The following is a 12074-nucleotide window of genomic DNA, read 5'->3' on the forward strand; positions in this document are numbered from 1 at the left end:
GGACTAAGCAAGGTAAATACCAAACAATGAAAGCACGCAAATATTGTATTATTACAGATTCAAAATTATTATCTACATTTATAAAAACGAGTAACAAGTTAACTATTTATTTATGAGTTTTATTCTGCTTAATAAGTGATCTTGTTGTTTACATTATGCTTCCGGTGTAGAAAGTATGTTACACTATTGTAGGGGATATAATCTTTGCACCTGGTATATCCGCGTGTTTCCTGTTCTTTTTTGCCAGGAGCCGATTCTGTTCCGTAGCTAACAATTCATTATCCGGCTTTTTCTCATGATCCGACTGCATTCTCTAAATATTTCATATGCAACATTGTGTTTGATAGCTTTGTATACACACTCGGTGCATATTTCAAATATCGATTCGTTACATTTTGATAGATGCTACTTTAAACAACTTTCCTACCTCAAACTGCTTCTGTATCTCCTGTTTACTTGATTTGTCCATATATTGACTGAAGTGTTCTCTTCTTATAAAAGTGTGTATAAACACACGATCAGGAGTCAATGTATGGACCAAAGCTTGGTGAATATACTTGTATTGACTCTAAAATAGAAATGATAAATATGTATCGTGTGGCACATTGAAAGACAACGAATGAATAAAAGAACTGTGCTTCCTACAAGTTGCACTAAACAACTACGTGTTTTAACAAATAATAATGATCCTACCAAGGTCTGAATCATGTTGGGTCGTTTTGTCTCATATTGAGAACGCATCCCAGGATATCTATAGCTCCTTCTGCCTCACCCTCTTTGTAAGAATGTCTAGAGCTATGTAGGTTCCCGTTCTTCCTACGCCAGAACTGAAAGTACACAAAACTCTATTGTCTATGACAGAAACATTTTTTATCAAAGTTTAACATGCCATTTCGAAAACTTAAGCTGAACTCAGGGAACTGTCCATTCAACTTGAAACTCCTTTTTCATACATTGGGTTTATGTTGGGATTGAAATAGATCGCTTTCACTTTTTATATTTTAACACACTTTCTGTTTTGACAGGTGTATTGATTTATAATTACACATCAAGAAATGCATTGTTGACAAATTATGCCACATTTTTTTAATTGTTTTATAAAACCTAATAGAAACATCTATTTCCAGTACAGTGGATTTGGTCCTCGACTCATGAATAAGACGGACTAGGATCGACTGCTGACTAAGGCAGACTCAAATTGACTGCTGACTAAGAGGACAGTGATCGACTGCTGACAAAGACGGACTCGGGTCTACTGCTGACGAAGACAGACTCGAATCGATTGCTTCATAAACTTATTTTCAAAAATAATTAGCATAACATAATAATAAAATAATATCAGAAATGAATTGTATTTGTATACATCAACGTTGAAGCTTATATGCCTATACTATTTTGATTTAATATTGTTTTAGACTATTCATTTGTGTTCTGTATTCGCTACAGGCCAAGAAATGGACTGTAATTATCAGTTTATCTGAACCAAAGTTTGACATCAACCTGCAATGCACAACTACTGGTCCATCGAAAGTACTCGCCAAGGCATTAACCCTCTGTCTAAACTCTATAAATGATGTGACATCATCAGGGACGCCCTTGTCTGGCCAGCTCGTAAACTGTAGATGATGTAGACTTCGTTTCTTAGAATTCTGGTACCATTTTAAGAGGACAAGAATAAGTTAAAAATTGTTTGATATAGATTATATTATAATGTTTTAAATGTTATGATATGTATATATATATCCAAAATGCATACTGGTTTTGATAACTAAACTATTACATATTAATGAAATAATACATGTTTATACGTCTTTTAATTAGTTTGACAATATAATCACAAAATATAACGACTCAAATTGAAACTTTAAAATCATTAGGCTTAAAAGTAGACACATTCGTTTTAATTTTGGACATATACAGCAATATTAATTCAATAGATATAAATCAGACATTGGCGGATAGTTTCTTTGAGCGCTAAGAAGCATCAACAGGCAAACACGTTACCTATTAAATGTTCCTACCTAGTTAAAAGCTCGGTTGGATTCTTGCACGCGACATTATTTTAAGGACATTTTACTTTAATCGAGTATATTCTGAGTTTATTTCAACAACAATTATATTTTAAACATACATCTTTTACATCGAAGAAGAAAATGCAATCAAATGCTTAGAAAGTGTTCACTTATTTCGTACTCCCTTGTCCGTAATTTTATTTCTTATTTCTTTATTTACTTCTCAACAATCAAATTTGCAAAAGTTAATGGGTCATATTATATATATAAACAACCAATTTTGTTGTACCTTAAAAAGAGTAAAGTTTCTCCAAATAAAATCTTTGTACAGTTTTTCATCCTTGCACACAACCTTTATATCGCCGAACATATTTCTTTGGTAATGATCAGGCCAATATTGCTCGCATTTAGTTTTCTGCAAAGAAATATTCATCAATTTGTCAATAAGTAGTTCAAAACCATTTGTTGTCATTTCTTTAGCAACCATTAAGTACTTAGAAGGCCATTTAGATTAAAATGCTCTAAACTTACTCCACATTCTACCCTCGTAACACCTTTTCATGTCAGATTACATATGTCGTTAAAATATCACCTTACCTTTCCCTCTACCAAGTTAGTCACCATGACAATCTTCTCCACTTTCTGTTGCCAGACCATTCGCCAGAATTGGCCGAAATCGCCGAGCTGCTTAGTCATTGGACCTAAGTATGGCATAAATTATCATAACAATACGCATTTATATTCATAGCAAATATTTAAACTCGTATTAAGGTTTTAATAGGATCTTGGTTACTAGTCCACACAGTTTGTCGTAAAATAAGTTTTAAGATTGTATTGTCAGACTACAAATCAAGGTTAAGAAGTAAGTGACATTACCCAATGTAGCAATATATGCATTTCGCCTTTTGAATCCCTGAAAAAATGTAAATCATGGTTTTATAGTGACAATAATTAATCAAGGAATTTTATATGAATTCCATACCAAGTATGCAGTAAAATGTGTACCAACGTAGAGGCTTAAACAAAAGGGCAAAAGAGAATCAGCCATCCTTCAGCATGTACATTGTTTAGATGGTCTGTAATGTTTCAGGAAAATTAATTTCCTCCTTATGTACAAAAGTGTTACATTATACTTTCTACAAAGAAGCTTTGGATTTATGTATTTCCTCATCGTTTTTGTAAGAACAATAATAGCTTATATTCATAATAGCACAATGGAGGGAGTGCCCGGCTTTCAATTATGTTTGGCAAAATAACGATATAATTACAATAAGCCTTTTTAACCTAACTTAATAAATGCTTTAATAAAACGGCATTCTATGTTTCAACAAACATACGTATGTAATGGGAATAACTATTTACACTACAACTGTCTGTGTTAGAAAAGCAACATACGTCTATAAAGCTTGCATTAATGTAGTCTGTTTCTCCACCGCGAACTAAAACTCGCGTATCATCATCTGAAATTAAAGAGGTTAAAAATTAATTCCTGCAACGCATAAATCTGGTAAAAATAGTATATGAACCTACAGCATTAAGAATGAATTCACCTTCCTGTTTTCGGCAGCATGCTTTGTAAAAAAGGAAACCGGTCAGTTTTCCATCATATACAATTAGCTGAAAGACGTTGTGCTTATCCAATTAGATCCCAATATTGATATCAACAATGCCGCTTGCTTGTATACAATATGAACGTCAGTTGTTTTTCTATTCAGAATACTAAGAAAATTTTAATAATAAAAACAAAACTGTATCGAGAGAAGTGATCTTACACGGGTAGAGTCCTCTGTACCTATTTTTGTGCAAGTTAAGTTTGTTTGTGAAACGCCATAGGCTTTCACAAGACCGTATGGAATTTTCTGCAAGTTAAAAACAAAATATAAAAGAGATTGTCGGGTTAAAGGACATTTCATTTATTTGTTTTAACATTTTAAATGAGTAATATTAAGTATCTCAATACTGCATATCTGCACGTAACCCACATCTTTAGGAAATGAGAGGTTCAGAATAAAAAAAAACATCAACGGGATGCAGAGTACCTGAAATTCTTCTTCTAGGTCCTTAAAACATAGATTGTGTACATATTCTGGTAGATCGGTCACATTCAATTTGATTTTGCTAATTTCTTCAGCGTTGTTAAAATAAAACCCTCCATTTTCTTCAAATATTATTGCGGACTCCCTTGCAGAAGCATCATCTTCGTCTGAAATATCGTCACATTCAGATAACATTCTAAAAGCACAAATTTGTTAGAAATATTGTAAAATTGATGAGGCATATGCATTTGCATTTTGTTGGATTGAGTTTACATTGCCTAGTTTAAACTTAATTTTGTCTGCAATATCGTCATGTTCAGATAACATGACCTGCCGTAAAGCACACAAGATTGCAATATTGATATATTAAGTAAAAAATGCAAAAATGCGTTTTATTTATCGTTGGATTAAGGAAACATGGAATGCTTAAAACTTTAAAACACAAATTGGTTAGCATCTTTGTTATATTGAGTTAGCATGAACTTTTGGAAAGAACGAATTCGCCTGCACAATCGTTATATTGAGCTAACATGAACTTCATGAAAATTGTCTGCCTGCAATATCCTTAGTAACTTTGATTTAACAGTACATGAATATCCGCCTAGCAAATTAAAGATGATTGCATATTTTGTCCTTTTTTCCTGAAAAAACATCTGCAAAACGCTGCTTTTATAACTATTATACCTCTTAATACCGGAATTGCAGAAAAATATAAAGTATAGTATAATGACATATTCTGGTTTTATAGGTGAGCTAACCTACGCTGTATAGTCCAGAAATTTTAAGAAAAGCGACTCCTTAGCTGCACTCTCACAGATAAAATATTTCGACAACTTTGGTTTTGAAACGAGCCAATTCTTGCGAATATCCATGGAAACCAGTTAAATAAGACTGCTGACAAAAAACAGATCGCATTTTTTAACAGTTTAGGCCAGAAAACATTATTTTTTAACATAAATATAAAAAATCTACGATCTGATTTGGTGTCTTATATCATTGGTTTGCAAATATTAACGCAAACATTTGCTCCTTCCAAAACAAAAAAATAAAAAAGTTGTTAAAATGGTACATCTGTGACAGTGCAGCTTTAAAAACTCGGCCACAATGACTTATTCAACTTTGATGGTATTTTACCTTTATCGAACACATAGGTAACATCGCGTGATACTGTGATAAACCAATTACGCAATACAACCTTGGTGAATGTTAATTCTAACGTGTCACAAAAATATGGTCTTCAGGGTCAATACATGTTATATGAACAAATATTAAAATTTGTTTTGAATATCATAAGTTTAACTCTCCTAACAATTTGTCTCACTCTTTGTAATATCTTTTCCGTTATAAGGGCATTTTACAAACACTGAACTGACCCTATGACACGAGAATAGTACAAACATAATTTAACCTTATAATAATTAAAAAACACTCTTACCAATTTCAAGATTGTCTTCTGTCAAGATAGGCGTCTTTTCATTTCCGAACCTGTTTGTTGGTGGACTCTGATAATTGGGCGGTCTTATGACGGTGACAGAGTGAAAATTGTCGGTATCCCTCTTAGGGTTCTCTTCTCGGGTGGTTGCTGTGGAAATAATTGTACTCTCAATTGTGTAATAAGCATTATTTCCCTACATTGGATCAACTGAAGTGACAATTATCTTTAATTACTGATTGGTCCGTGTGCACATTGGACGATATAATATTTGTTAAAACAAAAAGAAGGCACATAATATATATATACTTAGGTACTCTCTTGGACATTGTTGTGCGGGTGTGTAGTCCTGTATAGTTGGGAAAACCGGAGCGCCCGGCGAGAAACATTTTGCCGAAATTGATAACAACCAACCAAACTATGTTTTTCATATTTATACAGGTGAGTAATCATTGTCAAGGTAGAATCCATTTTCTTACATGGAACATACACGATCAAATCCTAATTACTACTCTTCATTCAAACATCATTTATTATTAGTTCAAAAGAAAAAAAAATCATAACTGACAAATGAGAGTTCATACGTACATCCATTGTTCACCTTTGCGTACATCTCTAAAAAGATCTCAGGTTCTTTTTCATGAGCTTTGCTTTCAATTCTCAAATTGACTCTTCTGAAATAACATCGGCATTTTGTTTTAGTTAATGTTCACAATTGTTAGAATAAGTTATAAAGTATTATTAACTGATGCATATAATTACTTTCACTTAAGACACACATACATATTTAGTTTATTACCTTCGTCGAATCAAGAACAGTCCAACAACCACAATGGCTGCAAGAACTAAACTCCTCCGGCAATACCAACACCAAGTGCTGCTATTGAATAGTTTTGTTTTCCGCTTCTGTTTCAATAACTGCGGACATTCCAAGAGTGAAATGAAAGATCAAACGTTCATAGAGTAACGAGCAAAAACAGGTACATACTTTTTTTTCAAAATACTAGTTGTCCTGCACAAATAAATGATTTTGTATTAACGAGATATTACTTTAAGTATTGCGCAAAATACACCAGCAAGTCAGGTATCATAAAGACAAGGTATACTAGAACATAATAAAATAAAAGTTCTTTACCTTGAGGACAAAATCTCCCCTTGTATTTGGTTTGGCAGCCGTAAAAAACATTCCCGTCTTTTCGGAACATATCGTTTTGTTTCCGTTTTGTGTACAATACTCATCACAGGTGTTTTCACATTGCTTTCCAAACGTATTTGCAATGCATCCATTTGTACAAATTCCATTAATGTCACACATGGAGTTTTCACAGGTATTGCTACATTCAAGTTTACAGGAAGGTCCATATTTTGTATTATTTTGGCATTTTGAACACGACCCATCTGCTTGATTGCAAAATAAACATTCTGGATCACACACTTCGTCGCAGGTTTGATTCCAGAACCCGTGAGTGCATCCTTGAACACATCTTCCCGAAGACGGATCGCATTCATTGTAGACGCATTGCGAATTGCAGGTTTTGCATTGTCCATTATTGTGTGGAAAATACCCCTTTCTGCAAGTTTTACAATGAATGTTATCAATCGTCTTTGTACAGGAAACACAGTTATTAATACTGCACAAACAACACTCATTATCATTTGCATAATATGAAATATTTGTGCATGAGTCGCAACTTACAGAATTTACGCAAATATCAGTTCTACATGTACACTGCTTCTGTGTATTTGAATACCCAGCTTTGCATTCGGAACATGAATCGTAGTGGTCACATACTTAACATGATTCCGGGCAGGTGCTTCCACATGACTTTCCGTAATATCCATGTTTGCATGTTAAACAGGATCCGTCTTTCTTTATGCAAGTATTGCTCTTGCACCCATCGGGGCAAGGTTTTTTACATGATTCCCCAAAGTACCCGTCATTGCATGAAACGCAATTTGTCTCGTTTTCGCATGTATTACACATCTTAGGGCAGCTTTGCTCACACATTAGGCCATATTGTCCTGGCACACACTCATGGCAATACCTGATGCTTTCATTTATGCATGGCAATACCCTGATGCTTTTGATTTAATAAATTTATTGTTTTTGCATTGGCAACTACCTAATTTAGTATCACAACTGCCATTTATGCAGCCTTTCCCGCATTTATGTTGACAATAATCACCATAACGTCCCGGTTTACAACGTTGACAATTCAAATCCCCCGTACAAGATAAACAGCTACTTCTACATGGCTCGCTGCACATGTTTCCAAAGTATATATCGTCACACGTGTCACATCTATCCCCTGCCCAACCTTCTTTGCATTTGCAATATCCGTCGGCATGATTGCATGTTCTTAAGCAGCCTAAGGAACACCTTTGTGAGCAGTCGTTACCATAATATGCTGCGATACACTGGTCACAATTATGTCCAGTATAATATGTATTGCATTGGCATAAAGCTATCGTTGAATTACAAATACCGTGTATGCAAGTTTCTTTACATTGATACTGACATATATTTCCAAATCGACCGTCCGTACAGGAAGTGCACTGTGTAGACGTAGTGCACGATATACAGTTATAGGGACATGGTGAACAAAGGTTTGACTCTAGAAAATATCCTTTAATGCAACCAATGCAGTTTTGGGAATTAGTACATGTGCACCCTAAAACACATTCCTGACATACACCTTTATTTGAATAGTATCGAGGTTTGCAACTTGTACATCCTTTTAGGTTATCACATTGAACACAATTTGCATCACACATGCAAGCGGGTCCATAATAACCTCTGTCGCATGCAGTACAACCAAGCTGTATATCACAACTGGCACAATTGTCTCCGCAGTAATGTTCACATTTAGAGCCATAATACCCTGTGTCGCATGCAGTACAACCAAGCTTTATATCACAACTGGCACAATTGTCTCCGCAGTAATTTTCACATTTAGAGCCATAATAGCCCTTATTACATTCTGTACAACCACTCAAACTGTTACACGTTTTACACTGACTACCACATTCATCAAAGCAAAATCGTCCCCAGTACCCTTTCACACAAGAACTACATTGACCATCCGACTTCCAACAAACATCGCAATTTCCTTTACATTTGTCATTGCATGTTTTACCCCAATGACTTCCTTTGCAAGAAAGGCATCCTTTGGTTTTGTCACATGTTTCACAATTAGTTCCACACCAAGATTCACAATCGAATCCGTAGTAGCCTGTCCTACACTCGCAATGGTAGCCATTATTGCGTGCACATCGTAAACAATTATTGTACATGCATCTGTAGTAACACCTGTCACCCCAGTATCCATCTTCACACCCATTATTACAGTAACCATTGTTTTCACATTTTCTAATGCGTCCGTAAGTGCAGCAACCACAACCCTGACACTCATCTGGAATTTTTGCGTATGTTACTAAAAAAGATAACAAAAATAGTTATAAACGATAGGCCAATCATTTGGATTGTATTCATGTGGTACTTAACAAAAAGTATTTAAATTGTATTGAAAAGAGTATGAAGGATATCATTGGTACAATGCAAAAACTATATTAAAGATGTACAAGGCGAAACAAACTGAATTTAGCTTTAAAATTTTGAATTACATATAGGCAATGGTATTGATCAAAAGGTATTTCGATGTCTCATTTAAAACAACTATATTAGAAATAAAGATCGCATGTTATTTTAATAAAACCTGAACAAAAATATGGATAAGAAAATAAATACATACCATGAGGTTGAACAATTATTAGACAAAGAACAACTAAAGTAAAGGTATTATCCATGATGAAGTTATAAATGACATTTTATTAAATAAATACACCCTCAAATTGATATTTCACCACATAACTGCCTGGATTTGTATTATTCTTCGAACTGAATAAAAATGTACTGCTAATTTCTTAACTGCATTACTCATTAATGTAGCTCGAGTTTTATGACAAATCATCTGTTCAACAATTTCATTTATCCTTTTAAACAAGGAAGTTATTTTACATACGAATGGCCATTATCATACAAAAAACAAACTAAAAAAGGAAGTCACATAGACCGATTGAACTTTAACATGTTGCCAAAATGCGAAAAAAGCCTTAAGAAGGTATTTGGAAGTTCATTCTTTTGTGGTTTTATTTCCAAGGAGATTCATATTTAAGAATTTTACTGTATAATTATGTACTATTAAAAATGCTAATTAATAATTTTGATTTTGATTAATCTGATTAATTGATTTAAACAACCAGAAATCTACATGAATTGACCATTTTTTGTCAGAAATGTCATGATATTCAAATGAGAGATGTCAACAGCAACTCATTTAGTCTGAATTTGCACGGTTAAGTGTTTACATAACGTTTCTTTAATATAAATCATTATTGTATTTATCAATTTTAGTTAGACCACAAAAAAATGGTGAAAACTTCTATATTATATGCCTATCAATTCTATTTCGTATATCAAACAGTGATGAACAATTATGCATCATGACACTGCTGTTTTTCGATCGATCACGTTTCAGCAAAGAAGCGTTAGTTGAGTGCTACCTTTTACAAGCTTATGTGTATTAAAGCAATGTTTACAATATCTACTTACTAACAAATAAGCGTTCTAGTTCTAACACTGTTATGCAAAATGTATAAGACATTTATTCCCCTTTGTTTTACCTAAAACTTTTGTACTATTTTTTGGTTTAGCGAGTAGTATTTGTGTTACAGTGTGTGTAGTGTTATATGTTTGAAGGTATGTCTATATGGACAAATTCGCTTCATTTAGATATAAATTAGTCTTACTAAAACATATAGTTTTGAGCTATAAATTACTCTGGTGTATGTCAATGGTATTAACCTGGTCTTTATTTGTACAAGAAGTTAACGCCGTTGACATCAGCAACTTTTGAGTAAGTATGTATTGGATTCTATAGTCAACCACTAGAAATGTTTAATATTGATGGCGTTCAAACATTTTTAATTCATCTGAAAAATAATGAAGTTCATATTCTTTACCCAAACAACTTTTCTCATTGTATGTACATCCAGTAACACAATCAACAGGCGTTTCCTTGTTTCTTTGTCAAATCGTTTCGAGGTTTGATTGTTAAATATATATGTTAAATCGATGATTGTTTGTAAAATCGTGTTGCATTTAGAAACAAAGGAATTTGAATTTCGAGTATTTTTTTTAGAAATATAGTACTTTCCGTTAATTAAGTGGTGACATATTTAAATGATGTTTTAAAAATAAAATCGAAAAATAAAACGATCTTACACTGATTTCAACATTTTTCCATGCATTTATCGTAGTTTTCCAATTATTTTCCCGCTGGAGGCAATCTTGTCTTACGAAAGTTATTCCGTTAAGCGCGATTTGACGATGTCAATTATACGTTAGGCGCAATTTGGTGATGTCAGTTAATCAATTTTTGCTACATGGCGACGTATGTTAATCATTGGATTGAAATATTTTATTCTTTATTTGTAAAATGTTGAAAATCTGAATTAAATATTCAAAGCAATATATTCAATAGGCAAAAAGAGAATGAATCCTTACTTTTCATTAACTTCTCGTTTAGTATAGTGATGTATCTTTTACGCATTACAAATTTTATTTAATTTAGTATATTAATGACTATATTCAATAATTCATGGAAAATTCAGTTAAAGACTGTGTGCCATAAAAGTTAAAAAGCATTGTATTAGTATGCCGAAAATTATCATATACAGGAATTACCCTCTGTCTAAGAACCACTGTTTATTCTGTATATATGATTTATATTTGATTAGTCAATATAAGTTTCGTCACCAGTGGTCGTTGACAAAGAGAGAACACATTCATGAATATCTGGTGATGTCCTGCATACAGGAGGTACACAAGCAGTTTGAGGTACGATTGCAACTGAAAGTATAAAATGTTCAAATGAATCAATGCTTGAAATACAATGGGAAAACATTACTCGAGCTTACATAAAAATCTATATTATTAAAATATAATGACGAATTCTTATACTTGAGAAACTGCAATCGAATCAAGAGCAAAAGTAGGATTGAATTACAGGCTACGGGAAGGAATCGGCTTCTGACAATCAAAAACAGAAAACACGCAGATCCACCAGGTACCTCGATTGTTTTGTTTGCAAATGTGCATTTGTTCTTACTAACATAGTTTCGTACATATGTTGCATATTTCTTAAATGCAAAGATTCACATGAATAAACATATCATCAAATAGAAAGCATGTTAATTCTAAACGATTCAAATTACAAATCCAATTTTCATTTGAAAATTGCTGATCATGACATGTTATACTGAAAATTCGTAGCATTTGTGTGTGTTTATATTAACATGATCTGTATTGTTCGTTTAGTGTAATGTCAGGTGATCCCAACATACCATGTCTGTATCTGTTTTTACAATCGGGCGCATCTGATTACATCAATGCGACATGCATCAACGTTAGTATATGTGATATATTAAAATGCTAATATTCTTTAAAGAAATTGCTGGAGAAATCATTTGTGATATTTTAAATCTGTTTTTGTAGAGTTTCAAAACGAAATATCACTTCTTGGTTTCGCAAAC

General features: G+C 33.3%; 1 protein-coding gene across 1 annotated transcript; it reads right to left on the reverse strand.

The window, feature by feature from the left end:
- Nucleotides 1–704: 704 nt before the first annotated feature.
- LOC128204594 (uncharacterized) lies at nucleotides 705–6913 on the reverse strand. The gene is made up of 9 exons (XM_052905999.1): nucleotides 6616–6913; nucleotides 6280–6398; nucleotides 6069–6154; nucleotides 5484–5630; nucleotides 4052–4215; nucleotides 3805–3871; nucleotides 2610–2713; nucleotides 1518–1649; nucleotides 705–827 (listed from the first exon to the last, which is right to left on the reverse strand). Exons 1-9 carry the CDS (start codon nucleotides 6793–6795, stop codon nucleotides 705–707), a joined length of 1122 nt encoding a protein of 373 aa, XP_052761959.1. The 5' UTR covers nucleotides 6796–6913.
- Nucleotides 6914–12074: the final 5161 nt, after the last annotated feature.

This window comes from Mya arenaria, chromosome 10 (genome assembly GCF_026914265.1).
Source record: "Mya arenaria isolate MELC-2E11 chromosome 10, ASM2691426v1".
Taxonomy (NCBI): domain Eukaryota; kingdom Metazoa; phylum Mollusca; class Bivalvia; order Myida; family Myidae; genus Mya; species Mya arenaria.